This window comes from Anolis carolinensis, chromosome 4 (assembly GCF_035594765.1).
Source record: "Anolis carolinensis isolate JA03-04 chromosome 4, rAnoCar3.1.pri, whole genome shotgun sequence".
Taxonomy (NCBI): Eukaryota; Metazoa; Chordata; class Lepidosauria; order Squamata; family Dactyloidae; genus Anolis; species Anolis carolinensis.
The window spans coordinates 162,696,653-162,718,179 of record NC_085844.1 but is presented as its reverse complement, the minus strand read 5'-3'; the positions used below and the strand labels follow the sequence as shown (position 1 = coordinate 162,718,179).

Here is a 21,527-nt window from a genome sequence, read left to right as displayed (position 1 = left end):
GAACAAGGTAAGTCCTGAATGCACATGACTAGTGTATACAAATATCTGACTTACAAACAGCTCATAATTAAGAACAGGAGTGAGACAACAGGGAGTGAGTGAAATCTACTCCTTGGCATTCACTGGAATTAGGTTCCAGAATCCTGCATAGATATCAAAATCTGTGGATGCTCAAGTTCCATTATATACAGTGGTGTAGTAAAATGATGTCTCTTATATCAAACGGCAAAATCAAGGTTTGCTTTTTTTGGATATTTGTATGTAGAATCCATGGATAGAACAGGCTGATTGTATATGCCTTGTGGACTTGATTTGCCTCCCCACAACACCACAACGTTATTTTAACAACAATTAGGAAATCATGTAAAATATGATTTCTCACCTAATATATCATTCTGGTTAGCCTTGAGGGATGCCTATGACAAGCACAACCTTCTGTAGTGTCAAACCATTTCTAGTTTGCCATGCTGTCATCTAGTCTCATATGCAACGAGGGTCCTGACTGTTATTCATAATAGAGCACTATCATTTCATGTAAGATGCCTTTCGTATTCAGGGAATGCAGCTGCTTATTACTATATAGAATTACAGAGAATAATATTTCTGCTAATAACATAACTTCAGAAAAGTTGTCTCTTTGCCAGGTGGGACTATGCAGCATATATTTCAGTGAGTCATTCAACCAAAGTTGAAAGCAAGGAAGCAAGCAAATACTTTTTCAAAGCTTCCATATTTTTCAGATGTCAGAAGCAGTGATTCATCCTCTTCCTGGGGCTCTGCAGGAACATATTCACATCCTGCAAAGCCTTCATCCTACTCCCAATGTTGTGCCATTCACCCATGTGTTTTGCTTTTGGAGTCTTTCTACCTCCCTCTCTCATGTATGGTGCTGGCAATCGCTAAAGGAACACACGGCATGAATAAATTAGAAAGGCATATTTCGGTTTCATACACTTTCATACTCAGTTTAAAGGAGGCCAGAAGAAACAAGCACTAAGTTCTATATTATATGTTCCCAGTATCAATGTACACCGTATATACCCATGTATGAGTTGACTTCATGTATAAGTCGAGGGCAGGTATCGGGACCAAAATTACGGATTTTTAAAAGACTCATTGATAAGTTGAGAACCATTCTGTATAGAGGGGAGCCACCCACCCATGGTCACCATTGCCTTTTTCTTACATATTCAAAAAAGCCAGAAGCACTGTCATGGTGGAGAGTAGAGCAGTTGGTGCATCTTTTAGGTTTTTATAGGACAGACTTAAGCTCTCATCTTTCACTACTGATGGTTTATTTTTGATAAAAATTAAGGTAGAGTATTTGCATTGTACTGTACAGTACCTACACTGGGAGTCCCAGTGGTGCAGCAAGTTAAAATGCTGAGCTGCTGAATTTGCTGACTGAAAGGTCGTCAGTTCAAATCCAGGGAGCGGAGTGAACTCCCGCTGTTAGCCCCAGCTTCTGCCAACCTAACAATTCGAAAACATGCAAATGTGAGTAGATCAATAGGTGCTGCTCCGGTGGGAAGGTAACAGCGTGTCCAACTCAGGAGGTTGGTACTCATCTCCATTTCCAAGCCAAAGAGCCAGCATAGTTCATAGACACCTCCTAGGTCATGTGGCCGGAATGACAGCATGGAGCGCTGTTACCTTCCTGCCAGAGCAGTACCTATTGATCTACTCACATTTGTATGTTTTCGAACTGCTAGGTTGGTAGAAGCTGGGGTTAACCGCGGGAGCTCACTCTGCTCCCAGATTCAAACCGGCAACCTTCCGGTCAGCAAGTTCAGCAGCTCGGTGGTTTGCCTCGCTGCCCCACCGGGGGCTCCTATATATCTATATCACCAGAAAATTCTACTTCTTCACTAGACCACAAACAATTCCATAGGATGTTGTCATGGTAGTCAAACTGGAATCAAAGTCTCATAATTCTATAGTGTTAAAAGGCCCAACTTGTTTTTTAACAATTTGAAGCATTAGAAAATTTAAAATTTTTACACACACACAAACTGTTCATGCATTTGGTGTTTGTTATGCAGCCTAGAGGCCGCTTTCATAAGAATATGCAGAAAATACATACATTGATATAGTGTTCCTTGTCTTACTATATGGAATACAATTAGTGATGCTACCCATGTACATACATGAAATATCTACAACATACTTTGTATTTTATCTATAACTTCATGAGTGTGTAAACTATATTCAAACTTAATTTTCTGTTTACAGTATGCCTTTTTTTAAATGTAGGGACACATTTCTGATAGTGTTGACTTCTCTTTAAGATTCACCTCTTACCCTTTTTTTAGATAGTGAGAAAGAGAACCTAATTTTAAACACTCAGTAACAAGCCAACAGCAGTGTAGTGTTTTCAGGGCATAAAGTTTGTGTTGTTTATTTTCCTTTCACATTAACCTCCCATAGATTCATTTTGGCATTTTGCCTAACTTCAGGGTGAAATTATCTTTGCTTCATTATTTATAACGAATCAGCAGTCATTTAGGACTTCACGCTTGTCACCTTGTTGCACATTACAACTACTCAAAACTCCATGGAAGCATTGTGGCATAACGTAGATCCTCCCATCCAAATGTAGTGGCCCAAGGAGTCAGATTTGAAGGAGAGTCCTATTAACATTTTTCAGTGCAATGGAAGGGCAGGCTGTTGCTTTTCCTAGTAAGGGGCAACTTCTCCGCGCTTGTCTGTTCTTCCTCATTTAAAATGTTGTCGTCTTCATCCCACTTTGATGCTGCTTAGCCACACATGTCACATCTGTGAAATGTTGGAGGACATGTGATTACTACCATTTCATGTTAAGTAGAATTTTTACCAGGTTCTATTAGCTCACACTAAAAGCAGTGCAAAGTCTCAATGGCTTCCATCTGCAGTTCATAATTTTAGTCTTTACACCAGAGCTTTCCAAACATTTCATGTTGATGCTCACTTTTTAGACATGTATCATTTTGTGACACAGTAATTCAGCTTTACTAGCAAACCAGAAGTGCAACTTACCACTTATAAGAGATATGGACACACATAAATTGTAATAAACAAATGTATGGGGACATCTCTCTCTCCCCCCCTCTCCCCCCTCCCTCTCCCTCTCCCTCTCTTTGTGTGTGTGTGTGTGTGTCTGTGTGTGATTTATTGCTTAATTCACAGAGACTCAGAGGTTTCTCATACAACATACCTGAACACTGTAGCCGACACACTTACTTGTCACGACGCACGCACAGTTTGGAAAGTTCTGCTTTACACCATTCCAGTACAGATGAGTGGAATTTTTTGTGTCCTTTCACATCCTCATACAGTTCTCCTTTCCAGACCCCCCACTCCATAGTCTGGGTCTCTGTAACTTCAACCAATATAAAAGGAAGACTTACAGACTTCCTGTTGTAGCCCTGGCCTGCATCTGACTATGGGTTTATCTGCACCGGCTGCTTAAACCATGGCCAGAATGCAGCTATATCCCCAGAGTAAGTCTATGTTATTGAATGTTTCTTTGCATACAACTGAAACTGCATTCAATTAGCTTGCGTGACAAGCAGGTCTACTGTAATTTTACTTTCAGGTCTAGAGTATAAACACAAATGTATCCTAAAGCTAAATTGAGCATCTGTGAAAAGCATGATTTTAAAGTCTTCTGTATATACATGGCACATCAACATCAACATTTCCTGTGTGACCCTGAAGGAAAGAGAAAAATGCACCATCAGAGGAATTGATGTATTTTCTCAACTGATGAAATATCTAGCAATGAAAAATATAACATTTCAACATCTTGTTAAGTTGTAATAAGAGGCTAACGTTTAACAAGCAAATGTAAGGTTTGCTTTTTCGCAAAATAGCTCTTAAAAGACAGTACAGGATTACTATTATTGTAACAATCATTATTCTTGATTTGAATTAATTTCATTTCAGAAAAAAGGACAATTAAATGTTTTTGCATATCCCTTTCTGTCTGTTCATGAAAATGATTTATTAGTTGTTTTTCCAAAATAATTCAACTAAACAACAGTGAAGTTCAATTGAATCAGAGGTTCCATTTGCAGTTCATTCACTGAGTATTTGCGGAACTGTTTTCCTTATTTTTAGCTTTCTCCAAACATCATAGATGGGTTAAGTGAATAACATAAAACATGAAAAATTGTTTTAAAACACTCCATAAAATGTTTTAACAACCTCTTTAAAACTGAATTCTAAAACAGGTAGAATACATTGCTCATAGCTAAGAATGAAAATAACATTTGAACTTTAAGAGGGAAATTAAAAAGGAGATTTTAAAGTGTCAGGTAACCCAGATGAGAATAATCCTCCTGAAGCTCGTTTGTTGTCCCCCATTCCCTGAATCTTCAAAATGACATAAGGAGTAAGGAATACTTATGGAGACTGCTCCCACGTTTTTCCTACCTGATGGACATAGCTATGTGGGAGGTCAGTGGGGCAGCCGGGCAAGGAGGATTATCACTAAATAAGTTCCAACAGACAGTGTGAAATAGTGATGTCATCTTATGGGATCTTTGGAATATTCCCTGGGAGGACGATAGGTATCAAAATATAGGGATTTCCGTTGCTCAGTAATCTCTTGCCAGACACGACAAGACTAAGGGGGCAGCAGATAAAGGCCAAACTAGAGTGGAAATGGGTGTTGTTGGGGAGGGCAGCTGTGCAAGGATAGCTTCCACAGAGGATAGAGGGTTTTTTTTGTCGATCTTTTGACTTACACATGAATATATATGGTAGTTATTGAGTGCTTACAGAAAAAACCCACACCCAGACAGTGTGCAGCCTGGCCCCGGAAGGAGGGGGTAGCTGCCAGCACAGCTACCACCAGGCCCTGGTCCTATCCGACCGCTACCTGTGCGCGGCGGGCGGCTGGGACGGCGGGCGTCAGATCTCGGAGGTGTTTGGCCTTCGACGTGGAGTGCCTGCTCAGGGAGCCGTGGGCCATGGGCCCCCCTGCCGGGCAGACCCCTGTGGGGCTCAGCAGCCACACCTGCACCAAGGTCTCAGAGCACCAGGCCAAGGTGGTGGGCCGTGAGGGCGGGCTGCGCACACAGAGGCACTACACCAGCATCCTCAATTTGCATCTGGACGCTGCCAGGAAGGCATATTGGTACAAAGAGGAGGAATCAAGGACGGCTTCTCAGGCCGGCCACTCGGCCATGATGTTGCCTGAAGGGGGGCCGGCCAGCAAGATCTGTGGCTGCAAGCTGGTGGTCTTTGGCGACCGCGACTTGGTTGATTGCGATATCGCTGGGTGGTGGCCAGATTCAGGTTGACTTGGCCTCGGCTCCTGGCCTGACAGAGCAGCTCTCTTGCTTGGTGGCTGCCGAAAAGGCCTGTGAGCAGCCTCCCAAGGGTCTGCGGCACCACTCTTGCTTGATCGTGGGGGCATTCGTGGTCATCTTCGGGGGGGGGGGAGATGCTCGGGAAAGGCCAGGATGCCGTCTGCAACGACCTCTATGTCCATGATGCACAGTCGTCACCAGGTAAATGGTTCCGCTTCCTTTCCTCCAACCGGGCCCTGAAGAGGATCAGACAATGGACTTGTCTTTTGAATGACAAACTGTATCTCGTTGCGGGTTTTTGGGTCCAGAGATCAGCACCTTGGAGATACCCCTATGAAGTCCATGTCTTCCGAAGCGCTTTCCTCTTTCGTTTGTGCCTTTCAGGTTTTCCAGCTGAGCAAATAAAAGCTTTATCTACCCCACCCAAAAAAAGCCCAAATGTGAAAAAAATAAAAAAATTCTTTTTTTTATTATAAATTTTTATTTTTTAAAACACAAAAAATACATACCGTAGACATACAAAACATTTACAATTCCCACCACCAACACGAGGATTGTTTTCTTTTTACTTATAATCTTCTTTTTTCTTATAATCTTATCCAATGGACAAAAGATCTTTGTCATTTTTACATCCCTGTTTTAGAGCAAATTATTCTTTTCTCAAACAAATCCCCTCCCCTTACCACCTTTTAAAAATCATTTGTTGAAAGGGGCCTTTGCAGTTCTCAGGGATCGGAGGGGGGGGGGGGAATGGCTCCCTGAAAATGCTCGATGGTCACTCATCCTAATTTAAGCCATTGTGTTGATAGTTCTATTAATCCATGCTGATATGACATGTTTTCTTGTCTAGAAGAAGCCATTTGAGGTTCCCATTTCTCTTTTATTATTAGTTTTCCAGAGAATGAGCATCCTACTTTCTAAGAAGAAAGATAATTTAGTTCTAGGACTACTGGCTTTTAAACAGCAGCAACTGAGAAACCATTTGCAATGTGATCTTATTATTCAAATCAGGGAGTGCAGTGTGGGGGGTATCCAAAACGATTGTGGTGGAAAACTGTGATAGGATGCATTTGTCCCAAGTTCAAGTTGAGAATACAAAGGAACTAGAGTAATTGAAAGTTCTGAATAATTGATGTTTGTACAGTAGAAGGAGTCTTCAACTGTATTTTGTTGCACACAATAAAACAACATCTGTTCTTTGTGCTGTTCATATCTAGCTGGCTATTGGCGAGTGGAGGCAGATAGAATTCAGGATGGCATTGGGTCTCCGTTGTGCAGTATACTATTTAAGAAAGGATTACATGGTGTATGCTGCACTGCAAGATATTAGAAGAGAGAAACTATTTTGGTCCTCTCCTGTTGAGAATAATTCACAATTCAGCCCGTACACTAACAGTATGTTCCTTCTCACCATGTACCCTTCAGCTGTAACTGACATTTTACCTCCTGGTGTTTTCGGCTGTTTGTCAACCTAATACGCCTGACACAGGAAGGAAAGAATCTTTGGGCAAAAAAAACTGCCCTGCTTATTTCTTAAAGTATAGATAATTCTGTTGCTAATAAGCACACAAGGCAAGAGTAATATTGAAAAAAAACCCCTAATCTTAAAGTGCATTGCTAATTTTTATTGAATTTGTTACTTTAGTATTTTTTATTACTGAAGAAATAAATGAAAGTCTGTAAAAAGCTTTTCAGTCATTCCGGGGATAGTGGCTGTCCCATGTGGAAGGCTGATTGGTTTTTATGTAGCCTGTTGTACCACAGTTTGATAGAAGTGCTTCTTGTTCAAATGGTGTATTATTGTTGACAGACATGCAATACTAATGAGGGCCATGTGAACAGCCTGGTGGTTTTTTAAGATGAATGGCCTCTTGGCTTCAACATGCAGCTTTTGTTTGGAACGAGTCCCAGCTCTAGAACTAAAACTGGCGACTTTTCCAAATGCCTTGTGTCTACTATTTCCATTTATATTGCAAATAGCTTCAACTAACACTGCTTTTCCCCATGCCTTAGTAAACATCTTCTAATAAAGTTAGGGATTGTTTTAGAAAAAGAAACAGTTTGTTAAATTTAAGGAGAGAAACAGGTTGCCAGGCTTTCATTTTTGTCTCCCAAATGCATACTCATCCCCTCTAGCAGCTGTAGATGAACTACACACCTGAATGCATTGCTCAGATTCTGGTCTTTTGTATTTTGCTGCAGTCTGGGGAGAAATCAGTAGAAATGAAGTCCATAACAACTAGATGGGCTTCTTTAACAACACAAGGTTAATTAATATTATTTACATCTTATTTCTAAGTTTTGCATGTGGACTATTAAGTATGTAAACTATAGGTCTGGTCAGAAAGTGAAAAGATACTTGATCTTACAGGCAATATTAGGTGCATAGTATATTATTGTTTATCTGTTGAATATGGTCATTGCACAGTTAGCCCTTGTTATCCCCAAGGGTTTGATTCCAGAATACCCTGTGGGTATCAAAATCCAAGAATGCACAAGTCTCATTATATACAATGACATAGTAAAATGGTGACCCTTATATAAAACAGCAAAATCAAGATTTTCTTTTTGTAATTTTACTTTTGAATATTTTCAAGGCGTGAATGGTTGACTCCATGAATGCAGAATCTGTGGATATGGAAGATTGACTGTATAGATCCTTAATTGTTGTCATCTCTGAAGATGTCGAGAAACAAACTATACATGACATTAAATGTGTCTTTAATTTTTGTGTTATTTTAAAAAGCCAATAGCATCTCTAATGAGGTGGGTTGAGAGCTGATTTCTCACATATAGTGAGAATATGAAGTTTACCTCTTTCCCTTCATTTGCGATCCTGTTGAAAGTCATTTCTCCAAAGCGGCTATTGGCATTGAGCTGGAAAGAGCTGGGGACTATAACCAGAAAACACTGGAGCCCCTGGTGGCACAATGTGTTAATCCTTTGTGTCGGCAGGACTATTGACCGACAGGTCAGCAGTTCAAATCCAGGGAGAGCATGGATGAGCTTCCTCTGTCAGGCTCCAGCTCCCCATGCGTGGACATAAGAGAAGCCTCCCACAGGATGGTAAAACCGGCAAATTCTCTCACACCAGAAATGACTTGCAGATTCGCAAGTCGCTCCTGACACGAAAAAAACTTACCACTTACATTCCTCATTGTACTGTTGCTTGTTTTTGTTATTTCAATATATTAGATTCCTAGTTCTAAAGAAATCCAAAGTTGTGTCATAGTATCACAACAAAACAGAACAAACCCCCCAATAACTTTTTTTATCTATTAGCATACATCCAAATGCTTTGAATGCGATTTTCCTGCTTCTTGGCAGGAGGTTGGACTGGATGGCCCATGAGGTCTCTTCCAACTCTATGATTCTATGAAATAATTTGTGAAAAAGGAATGTGTATCTGGGCCACATCTGGTGAAGCTTCTTTTACCAAGCTGTTAAAATCCCAACAATTATCAAGAGTATACACACACACACATATCATTAGTATCTTGTGTTGGTTTCACATTTTGTCTATATTTCAAACAGATTCTCTTTTCCCATTAGATTTTTTTAAACCCACTTGCATTGAAAATGGGCATGCTGTCTGGTGTGTTTTCCCTGTCAAACCACTGTATTATACTTTCAGCAGCAGTCTATGATTTAATTTCCTCTCCTTCAACCAATGTGGGCTCATCAGAATTCTTGTTCCAAAATCCCAGGTAGTATGAATGAAGCTTGGAGTATTAGATACAATGGTTAGCATCAAAATATCAATGTGTTTTCTGGTTATTCACTTTTTAGGAATTGCCTTGCAAAGAACCATCACATTGCATTTTTCTTGGAAACGGAGACCCATGCTGACAATTTGGTTATTATTAAATAATTTCCAAATAATAAAATTTTGATGAATATGAACATTACATTTTATGAAGGCAGGGATGCTTTTAGCAATGTGGGGCCCTGAACCAATTCTCTTGTAGCTTAAAAATGTAGGATACGGAGGAATGAAATTCAAACATAAGTAATCAGATCCAGCTCACTCTCTGTGGTGTATGTGTGTGTATGAACTTCATGTTAGCTGTAGGTTGTGATTTATATATAGTGCTCCTGAGAGCTGCATTAAATTGGAATGTCTGCTTTGTGAACACTCAAGCAAATAACAACATCTCATTTTATTTCTTCTCTTTGAGTTTGGTGAATTTTCTATACTGTAAAAATCTTTGCTCCCAGGTTGAGATCTGTGAAAAGTAACCACGTGAGAGTGGAAAGGGCTTGGCTAATTCTTCCTGGAACACAATAAAATTAAAATACATTTTTGTTTACATATGATAATAATAAAATAATAATAAAATTTTATTTCAAACCACCCTCTCTCTCTGAAAGGACTCAAGGTGGCTTCCAGAGCAAAAGGCAAGCATTTAATGCCACATACTTAATCATAAAAACACAAATAATAACACATTTATTTTAATAATAAATAAATAAATAAATAAATAGTAAATTAAAAACACAAATAAAACAGACCCCACAGGGAAGATGGACAATCAGGCCTCATAAAATACTTAAGCAGTAAATACTTTTTAAATATGAGATATAAAATATAAGATATAGATGTGAAATTGGCTCTCAAAATATACAAACCCTTAACAAAGACATCGGTACATAGGTATAAGGTACACGCTCGAAATAAAAGTAATGCCAGACAGTTAATGGCTCCTTTCTATTTTTCATTTGAGAGACCTTAAAAGAACATAAGGAAAAATCTAGGAAAATGCTATTCCCATCTGGTATCATTAAACATGTTGCATTCCTTGAAAAAAAACAAAACTCTGGTGATATTCTGGAAGACTTTGAGAATAAATAGCGCTACAATGAAGTAAGCTTCTCTAGAGCTTAAGTACCTGCTTTGCTAGAATTCAAGCATATTTGATAATTACAAGAAAAGCTCAAATGAGATGAATAAATTAATGTGTGATGTGAGTTGCTAATAATTTCCCCTCTCAGACATTAAAAGGATTAATAGTACATTGTTTCAAAATAACAAAATTAGGATAGCAGCTGAACTGATATAATTTTGAATTTCCCGAATGCCCATCATCTCATCATGAGACTAATTTTGTATGCAAAACTCAGAATGGCAAACAATATGTGAACAAGGGAATGACAATAGTGGAGATTCCTGTTAATCTTTGGGACCAAATTCATCGCCCCCCAACCCAGCCATGGGAAACATAAATTTAAATCCTGCCTGCATTTAACCACACACACATCTAAACAAATGGCAGCCATTAGAAAACACTAGTTAGCCTTCCCAATGACCTTTTCCAGCTTGGTCTCCTTCATTATTTAATAGTATAACCTTTGATTCTGTGGAGTCACTTCAGTGCTAAGTAAAAAGATTTAATAATTGGGATTGCTTGATCAGTGACCTTTATTACAGCGCTCTCTCTTTGCAAGAGAAACCACATTGTTTTTTAAGTCCTAATTCATCGTTTTAATTATGCTTTCTCCTGACCGTAAGCTTTTGTAGAAAAATGGAAAGGTCAAATGTATTGTTGTTTTGAAGAGATTAAAATGTAAGTTCTCTGCAAGTGTCATATGTGATGATAAAAAATAATGGATCTTTTTGATACACATCCAGAGTCAATCAGAGTCGAAACATCTAATTATGGAGATCTTTTTACCAGCCACAATCACAAGAAAATGACTGGAAGAAAATCATGCAAAGCCACCTCTAGCAATTTAGTGTTTCACTATAAGCTGCTGACAGGTTAGCTTTTGCAGGTCTGGATGCTTTTGGTTTGTTAGCAGGAAAGACAGGAACAAAAAAGAACTATTTACTAGAAGAAGGGCCCATACTAGCATATCTTGTTGAGGAGTCTATAATTTTATCACACAAGCTCAAATCTGTATGAGTGGTTCAAGCAAGCAAGCAAGCATACATAATAATTTACTGCAGAGTACTTCTCTTGTGGCAGGCACATTTTGCCTTTTTAGTCTTTAGGGAAGTTAAATAAAACCAACAGCATCTTTAATGCCTCTTTCCATCATTACTGTCTCTGAAGAAAGATATTCAGTAATTTTAATGTAAGCCTAAATAAAGACACCAGATGCCATCAGGAAGCTAAACAAAGTCATCTGATTAGTACTTGGATGGGAGACCATCAAAGTACTTAGACAAGAAAACTTTGTGAAATTCATGGGGTTGCCATAAGTTGATAGGCACCAGGAAGGCATCAATACACAGACTTTAGGGATTTCCTTCATAATTAAGATTACTAAATTCTGAGCCATATTTATTCACTTTGCACAGATATAATAGCTCCTTTCATTTGATGATGATGATGATGATGATGATGATGATGATGATGATGATGATGATGATGATGATGATAATGATGGGTTTATCAAGTGTTATTAACTCCGGAGTTTGATTCATATTGTATCCAAGAATATAAGAGTTGGTACTGTTAGATAATGTGGCCTGTCCTAGTAACATCATTTTTTGGGCTACTGTGATCCTATCTGCGGCAATTTCATTCAGATATCTTGTCATAATCCATTTGGGTGCTCTTGAAGCACCATGGCTGTTTTCTTTTCCTAACAGCTCTGAATCTCAGTTTGTAGGTCTTGATACTTCATAATATTTTCTTTTTCTTTGTCTTCAATTCTGCTGTGTCCTAGGATTGCAATACCTGTAACCCAAGATTCCCTCTTCTTAAATACAGTTATATCTGGCATATTATGTACTCATTATGTATCATTGTGAATCTTAAAATCCCATAAAATATATTTATTTACCATTTTCAACAACCCTTTTAAGCCTATCTTCCCAACAGTTCTTTGCAGATGGTAAATCATATTGTTGCATGCACCATTGGAACTAATAGTAACCACCAGCTAGATTACTAATAACAAGTTACATATACTAAGGAGTCCCGGTGGTGCAGCGAGTTAAACTTCTGAGCTGCTGAACTTGCTGACCGAAAGGTTGGCGGTTCAGATCTGGGGAGTGGGGTAATCTCCTGCTGTTAGCCCCAGCTTCTGCCAACCTAGCAGTTTGAAAACATCCTAATGTGAGTAGATCAATAGATATCACTCCAGCGGGAAGGTAACGGCTGCATGACCTTGGGACAAAGACCGCTCTTTGGCTTAGAAATGGAGATGAACACCAACCCCCAGAGTTGGACACGACTAGGCTTAACGTCAGGGGAAAACCTCTACCTTTAGCTTTACACTGCAAAATACAAAAGTGTATCACTACTCTTTATGTTTTCTGGTTAAAAAGTAAGCACATTCTTCGTAATTCTTAGTTCTGCTGGCTCTGTTGGATCTGTGACTCACTGGAATGTGCCTTGTTTGACTGTCAGTTCTAAACTATGTTTGTGCCATAAGTTCAAACAAAATGTTGAAGAATTAATGGCATTGAGTGCTTGGAAATAATCAGTTTAGCTCCTCTTCTTAACAGGAATTCATTGTCTGTTTTGGATAATGTAAGGAGATGCAGCTAGGGACTGGAAACTCAATTCTGTTTATAATCCGTATCAGCTCAGTCAGAAAAATAAAGACGTAGACACAGTCTTCTTGCATATTATAGGATCTCCTAAAAATGTAGGCCAAATGAAATTCTTTCACATCCCTAGACACAACTAACAAAGTCTATTTCAATGAAAATAAGTACTGATTGTAAATGGATTTTATGTAATGTTACCATTTTAGCACCTAAGTAGTAAAGCCAGTTTTATTCATTTACCTCTTTTGGGATTCAACCCTTGTTTTCAAGACCGAGCATCCAAAAAAGTGGGTTTATATCTATGAAATTGTTTTCATCTTTACTCTTGATGGTCCCAGCATTTTAGAAGCCTTCTGGACAATATTTTCCTATCTCTAATACTTTTGGACATTACTGGATCTGCTCTTAGCTTTGTTCTCTAGCATTTCTAGGCTTATTTGTTGGAGTCTTGACTTCAGGCGTTCAACATCTATTGTCATAGAAAAACTTAGTAATGCCTTTGACTAACTCCTAAGAGTGAAATCGTCATTGTGGCACTACTTCTTTCAGTGGGATTGGTCTGGAATACTGGATCTGATTGAGGATGTTTGACTGCATGATTTAATATAATCCACTTATGACCTAATGTTTAGGAGCCTCTGGTGGCCTAGGGGATAAAAGCCTTGTGACTTGAAGATTGGGTTGCTGACTTGAAGGCTGCCAGGTTCGAATCCCACCCAGGGAGAGCGCAGGTGAGCTCCCTCTATCAGCTCCAGCTCCATGCGGGGACATGAGAGAAGCCTCCCACAAGGATGGTAAAACATCAAAACATCCGGGCGTCCCCTGGGCAACGTCCTTGCAGACGGCCAATTCTCTCACTCCAGAAGCAACTCCGGTTGCTCCTGACATGAAAAAAAACCCCTAATGTTTAGTAAGCTTGCGCCATTTATTTAGTCATTTGGATTTATTATGCTATGATGGTTCATTTGAGCCTTTTCTCCCTATTAATATGTATTGCATAGAGAGGAAGTACGATGTGTTATCAATATAGTACATGATGGCAGTCGCATACAAGCAGAGTATCATGGAAGACTTCAGAATATGAAATTGAAACCTTATTTATGAATACACCTAAGAACTGTATTTGCCAAAGGGGATCACAACGTTGATATTCATCACTTAAATGCTGGTGCTAAGTATTCATTTAACGATGTATGGTCTGAAGCCTATCTGTTTATTTCTTCCAGACTGAAGGTAGGCTGGATAAATTCTCATAAAACTGATTGAGTAGTTGCTTGAGTGCTTCTAGTTCAACACTTGTTTATCCCTTGATGATAATATGCACATATTTTCTGCAGGCAAATTAATATTATAGCCCAATAAAAAGAAAATACAATAAAAATATCAAGGCTATACACAAGCTCAGTAGCAACAAGTGACATGGTCCAATAGTCTGATATGCTAAGAAAATGCAGTGGTTGTTGCATTTATATAATTTCCTTTCTCTCTATGATATTGTTGCTTCTGTCAGGAATGATCGTATGTGCAAGAGGTTTCTGTCTATATAGGAATCCACATGGGAACTCAGAAAGAAGCAAATTCTTAGTTACTCATTGATTACTAGGTACAGGTCTGTTTTTAACAGTTTAGTGCTATTAATTGTTTGATTATTTTAAAAAAATTTGTTTGGTGTAAATTTTTAACTCTATTCATTTTGCAATTGTGAATTATTTTGTAAGCCACCTTGATTCACAGATTGAAGGAAAGGTGGGATATAAATAAATATGATGATTATGATGTTTGATTGCTATATTGGTTTCATTGACTTGTATGGTCTTTAAAGAGGAATCAGAATTAGTATCCATCAAGGCATCCTAGAATTTTTTGTGTGTGATTCTCCCCAATTCCTCTAATTTTGCTACCTGTCCAAACACAGATGAGGCCTTTCTGCATTAAAATGGTGATCTCTTAGACTGTTCTGTCCTTTGAATCATGGTTGAGCATCTATATCTAATGATGTTGTTGTTTAATTTGTTAATAGAAAAAGAATTGCCTCTTATTTCTTTTCTCTCACTTCTTTTCTTCTCCATAGCCTCTACAACTGGACTGTGATCTCTGTGCCATTATTTCAAATTCAGGACAAATGACCAAGCAGAAAGTAGGATATGAAATTGACCAGTCATCCTGTATATGGAGGATGAACAACGCTCCCACCAGGGGCTATGAAGATGATGTTGGGAAACGGACAACAATAAGAGTTGTGTCCCACACCAGCGTCCCCCTTCTGCTTAAAAATTCTGAATATTTTTTCAAGGAAACGAACAACACAGTCTATGTCATCTGGGGACCTTTTAGAAACATGAGGAAAGACGGCAGTGGCATTGTGTACAACATGCTAAAGAAAACTGTGGACAACTATCCTGAAGCCAAAATCTATGTGACCACAGAAAAGCGCATGAGCTATTGTGATGAAGTGTTTAAAATGGAAACAGGAAGAGATAGGTAAGTCCTGCTTTGAAAATTAAAAAAATATTGCAGTTGAGTTAGGCAAAAACAATATTGCTGTATTTCTGAGTTAAACATGTCAACTACAAAGTAAATGCCTAAGATCCACTTTTTAAATGGCTTATTGTAGGCTTTTGACTTTTGTGAGCACTCAATGAGGCATCAGCCAAGCACTATTTTTCCTACCTCTATTACCATTTGTTCTATCTGTGAGCTGGTTAGCTGAAGCATTTTCAGCAGAATATGTTGTGTTTTAGCTCAGTTATCATTGATTAAAGTGACATTTTACACAAGGAGAAAGAAGAGTGCATTTATGTGTGATACTGTTTGAAAAAGCATGTGGCTAACCTTGTTTACTGAGAAAATTGAAAACATGTGAGGAGAATAGTTTCATTGACTCCTGTTGGAGTGATTGGGTTGACACTGATGACAAATGTAGGCTACTACAGAAGAGACACAAAACAAAGACATTTTCAGCTGTCTACCATAACCATTTCATTTCCACTCAATTTTCATGTTCTTCTTCTTTGCAAATGTGAATTATTCACAGAAAAGTACAAAAAGGACAAAAACATCAAAATATAAAAAACCCGAAATCAATTTCAGTGGAATTAGAATAAAATTACCAAAGTTAATTCATTCTTGCATTTGGGAATTAAGCAAAATTTTATATCCCTGGCTCTTAAGCAGATTTTTACATAAGAAAAACTGGAAACTTGCACAGCACATAAAAATCTTGCCTCACTAAAATCGAGTGTCGTACCATCCAAATATTTCAATAGATAGTTCTAGTTCTCCTTAGCATTCAGAATTCAGCTATGTCTTTTTGCAGTGTTAGAATTAAAGCAGAGAAACAGCATTAATCCACATTTTTCTTATGTGTTGGTCATTAGCCTCCCTATGTGTGGACAAGAAATTGAGAGTTAGTGTAGCAATGTAATGTTGGCCAATTGGTGAGACTGTGGCAATTTTGACATACAAATCTAAGACTGTATTGTTCTCCAGGTCATGTTGAACCTGTCATTTTATTCCTTATGTTAGATTTTCAGTTTCTACTTCAACAAGGGGTCTCCGTATGACAGTGATGGGTAATCTGTACCTGAGCCATTGGCTGGCCTATCAAAGAGTAACAGAGCTCCATATGTGAGGGAAACAGACATGTGTACAAAGCCATATCATTTGACATTTCTGCGCTCTCTGTTTCTATCTCTCCATATCTCTTGCTGTGTCATTTAAGCCGAATACTCTACCATACCCTTAGAGAAATAGCAGCTTTTATGTCTACTGTTAGTTTAAACAGTGCTCTTTTTTAGCAGCAAACTGAGTTAGAGTGAAGCCAAATGACAATCAGATGGTGGAAAAATGTACAGCTCTAATTGGAAGTGGATATTATGGAGAGTTTATTCCTCAAAATGTTATCTGTGCATATGTTATATACTTTCAATGTATGGAAATATGTTTAACAGATTTCTAGCTTGTCAAACCTTTGTCAGTTCTCTATGACACTTTGATGTTTGATGAACCTGAGAAATTAAATATTCCTATCGCCTGAGTATCTATATTCAGCATTGCCTGTTGGTGATGAATAGTTAATAGGTATATGTTATAGCCATTACTGTGATGCAAAGAACTCTTGCTTTTAAAATTCAGCCATGAACATTAGCTGATGACTGTCAAAGCCAGCCTCTGTGAAAGAGCTAATGACCATCAACTTCCAAATAAAACCCATATTTTTCTTATCTGAATACAAAATAGCTTCTAAAATGGACTACTAGCATCCAATGATTGTTCCTGACACCCTAACAGTGGGAATGAGTAGGCTGGTTTGTTCTTTCTTGAGACCTTCATTAGTGAAATACTTATGTGTTTAAGATAGTGTGAAGTCTCCTCTCTGAATAATTGTTGTGCATAAATAATATCCTTTGGCAGACATTTGCTCTTTCATACTAATGCCTCTCTGTTTGTATGATCCTGAAGGTACTCTAGAGCTGACAGCTCCTTCCCAGACATCATTAGCATTTTTGGAGCTGTATTATGTACACAGAATCAGATGAAAGGAGAATTTAAGTTATATTTGAAGGGATGCCAGCCAATAGCTAAATGTGAAAACGATTTTGCTTCCTCTGTTTTTATATGTTTACCTGAACTCTGACGTGCCACACAGTTGCCTTGAAATTTAAAAACTTAATACAAAAACATCTTACAGCATCATTTAATTAGTAATAGCTGGAGGGGGAAAATCTTTGTGGATTCCATTAAAACAGAAAGGGTTCATTCTGGTCTGATAAAATGCACCGAAAGGAACTCAAAATAGCATTTAATTAGCTGGCACCAAAGCTTGCTCCACCCTCAGGGATGTGTAAAATTAATGAAGTTTAGTAGCAAAGAGATCAATGCCCCATACTTTACGTGAAGGTGAGGCAAAGGAAGGGAGTGAAGGTGAGGCAAAGGAAAGGAGTGGTACATTTGCAAAGCTCCATTTGAAAACCATTTGCCCTTTAAAAACAAAAACAGAAGTCACTTCCATAGAAGTGCTGCTAGCAGTGTGCACCCAACATGGCACTGTTTGTCAAGCCTCATCTAAGACAACTTTCAAAGACCAACTCTGTTATCCTGTACAGATTAACAGTGCAAAGTGCACAGCCTCTTCAGCAAAGAGTGTTTGGTAATCCACTGTCTGGACCAGTGCCTTGAATTGTGAGCCTTCATTCAGTGATTGCATCAGTCTTCAATTGATTGTATCCAATAACTTCCAAGTCAGCGCTCAACACATGTGGCCTAAGATACTGCATGTCATGTTATGCAAAAGGACTTCACTCAGTTTCTGTTCATTAAACATAACTGTTGGAAAATATCATGCTGGCAGCACAGTAATTAGACTAGTATTCTAAAATCTTTATGAGAGCAGTGTATTGGAGACCCCAGCTGTGTGAACATGTCTCATAAATGGCATTTACACCAACAGTTTAGCATGATATAGTGGGCATTTGGTATCTACTGGGATTTGATTCCAGGAACTTCGTGGATACCAAAATCTAGTCCCTTTCTATACAATGGTATAATAAAATTGTATCCCTTATATAAATGTCAAAATCAAAATTTGCTTTTTTTGGGAATATTTTCAAGTTCTGGGCAATGGAATCTGGAAGCAGAATCTGTGATATGGGGAACAAGTTGTACTAATCTACTACCACACTTATTAATTAAAGTCACAGCATGTGATATTAATGTTTGGTGCCACACTTTAACCAATTTACCTCCTTGAGTCCCAGCTAAATTTTCCCAAAAATGTGTTGGTAGTATATGAATAGATAAGAACAGAAACAAATGGAAAGGGAATAAAATTATATTATCTTGAAAATACATAACAAGAACAGAGGCCAGAATGCGAAAATAAATGTCTAACAGAAACTGAAGTCCTTTTATATTTCAATCTCCATATGTAGATTGTGGAGCTGGAAGAGGTATAGGTCAGTATCCCGACCCCTGACATTCTCCATCTATGCATTTGCTAGATTGTTTGCCACAATCATTTAAAGGATTTTAGCTGTTGTGCATAACAGAAACCCAATCCATGTTTTTGGATCTTTCCTTTACCGATCTTACAGCAAATATATGGATATCAGGTGCATTAGAATAACAACATCCATATGAAGGAAAATGACATTGTCTTACTCTATTCTATGTCTGTAGGAAATAAACAGCCTTAATCTGATCAAGCCCTTTTATTTTGGTGTGGTCTGACAACTATTTTGAGTTGTACACTTAGAGTCATAAGCAAAGAAAGATTCGATGTGTTGTGTGCTTCTTTCTTTGATGAAAGGATGCATCCTCCATAATGTTTTGTCCTGCTATTTGTTGTCCAGTTGATGACTTCTAAATAAGGTTGATACTGCTCATTCAGATAATCATATTTATATCAGGACCAGACCTGAGAAAGAACTTTACATTGTCAAACTGCTCCTTTTTCTGCTCCCCTTCTTTAAAACTAGTTGCTTGTGTCACTCATAACATGCAAAATTATTTATGTTGCTATTTCTGATTCAAAACCCAAGCAACCACTCATGGTGGTAGTATAACTGCTGATGTCAGTTGTATATCCTATTTTCTTTGTGTTTTCCTCATCACAAAAATGGTCATATAGCAGTTACACTATCCCTTCACTTCCTTGAATTAAATTCCAGTGTTGTCATTTATGACTTGCTGCCAATTTACCAGGGATATAAGTAATTGATTTCTTTTTACTATTGGGGCCAAGATAAATCCAAGATCAGTAGCATTTTTATTTTAAAAATTAGTAATACAATATATGTAAGACAAGTTCTACATACCATGGATAAAATGAACTAGAAAGCCACAGAATAAGTTATCTGCCTCGTAAGCTGAAGTGTATTTGGCATCTTATACAACTCCCAAGGCAACAAATTGGTTTTGTGCTTCATATTGCAGATCCTTAGTTTCATCAACATGTATACCAGATGGTGCAGCATATTTGGCTTTGAAAGATATGCTTTAGCATTGGTCAACTACATTAGTGTAATTGGTTTGTTGCCATGGCAATACATGTATTGGCTTTTAACAAAATAATTCAGGTCATACAACTGCTTATTCCAACGTAACCTTGTTGGGGTTCAGTAACATGTGTTAGTTCTTTTTTATTCAGTTGAGACTCCAGCAGTTTGTGAAAGCCAGACTGCCACAAATAGATCACTTTCTTCCCCTGTGATCACTTTACTACATTTATTTCCTAGGTTTCTTTAGTGTGATGTATTGAGTCATCCTGTGATAAATCATTCATTGACAGCCAAATTCTGGTTTAGTGTTTTGTACCTAACAGAATCTCCCTCACTGTGATCTCTTGAATTTCTTCTGTAATAGATAGAGCTCTAGGTTCAACATATGATTGTAAGGCCAGTACCAGTCCTATTATAGAAACTCCTATCCTCAAACAGTAGATCAGGAGGGTGGTGCATTACCTCTTAACCACTGACAGCCACTTGTTTCTGCCTAAGAAGAAGTCACCACAGCAAGTGAATGGTCTGTTGACCACTTTCCCACTGTATCAAATACTGCAGCTCTTTGGAGCAGAGACCAGTCTGAGTCTTTCCTTAAAGTGAGGTATTGTACATGTGGGCATGCTGGAAAATGTCACTGCCTACTTTCCTGCTATGCCACATGCTTTCTAGAGCAACCAAGAGCAACCAATTTCAGTCTGAGAAGCATTCAAAATGAGACACTAGATCATCAGAATCTCCAAAGAGCCTACCAGGAAATTCTGGGAAATAAAATTTTCATGGTTCTATTGTTTACAGCTAGAACAATGGTTCAAAAACTGGGTAAAAATAATAAAAATGGAAGCAAGCTTAATCAATTTGAACAATTGATACAACATAGAAGAGATAAAGAGGAAAATAAAAACCTGAAAGGGATAACTAGCAAAATATATAAGATATTAAATGAAATAAATGAAGAAAAATAAAGAACAACAATCTCAAAGAGATTTGGGAATAAGATTTAGGGATGAAAATAAATGAAACGGAGCAGTCACAGTTATAGAGACAGAGACATTTAAAATGTATCAAAATGAGTTAAAGAAAATTAATATAAGTGAATACTGGAATGATATTTAACACCAATAAAAATAGCAAATATAAACAAAAACTATTCAAAAATTGTTGGAGAGGATGCTAAGAAGTGGGTACATATATACATATGTGGTGACAATGTAAATATGTAAGTAATTTTTGGGGAAATATATTTAAAGAAATAGATGATATAATTGATATCAAAATAAAAAGAAGTCATTGCATAGTTTTATTATCATTATATAATAATAAACAGTTGAAAAAAGAGGAAAAGATGTGATATCAAATTTATTAACAATAGCAAGACTGCTTATAGCAAGGAATTGGGAAAGGGGAATAAATATACAAATAGAAGAGTGGTATAAGGAAGTATGAAAATTGTCAATAAATGATAAACTGACATGTAAATTAAAAGTTAAAAGAGGAATATGGAAACATAATGATTTTGATGATGTATGGAGAAAATTTATTAAAAGAGGATTCAAAAAGAAAGATGGAAAATTACCTCCACAAGAGGAAATGAAATTTTGGACAGGTGATATATAAAGGAAATGGCTCGAGGGGAAGGGAGCATGGTGGTGAGGGATAGAAAATATGTATGTGTAAAAATAACAGTAGATGCAAAAATTATTACAGATTGTATTAAATATTATGTGACTGCTG

General features: G+C 37.7%; 1 protein-coding gene across 2 annotated transcripts in view; it reads left to right on the top strand.

Moving 5' to 3' along the window:
* The window catches only part of st6galnac3 (ST6 N-acetylgalactosaminide alpha-2,6-sialyltransferase 3), a 457,135-nt gene that overhangs the window by 261,806 nt on the left and 173,802 nt on the right, over nucleotides 1-21,527 (top strand). For both annotated transcript variants that reach the window (XM_062978134.1, XM_008114114.3), the window contains one exon: nucleotides 14,867-15,276. In XM_062978134.1, coding sequence (XP_062834204.1) covers nucleotides 14,867-15,276 — 410 coding nt within the window. The remainder of the gene's footprint in view (nucleotides 1-14,866; nucleotides 15,277-21,527) is intronic.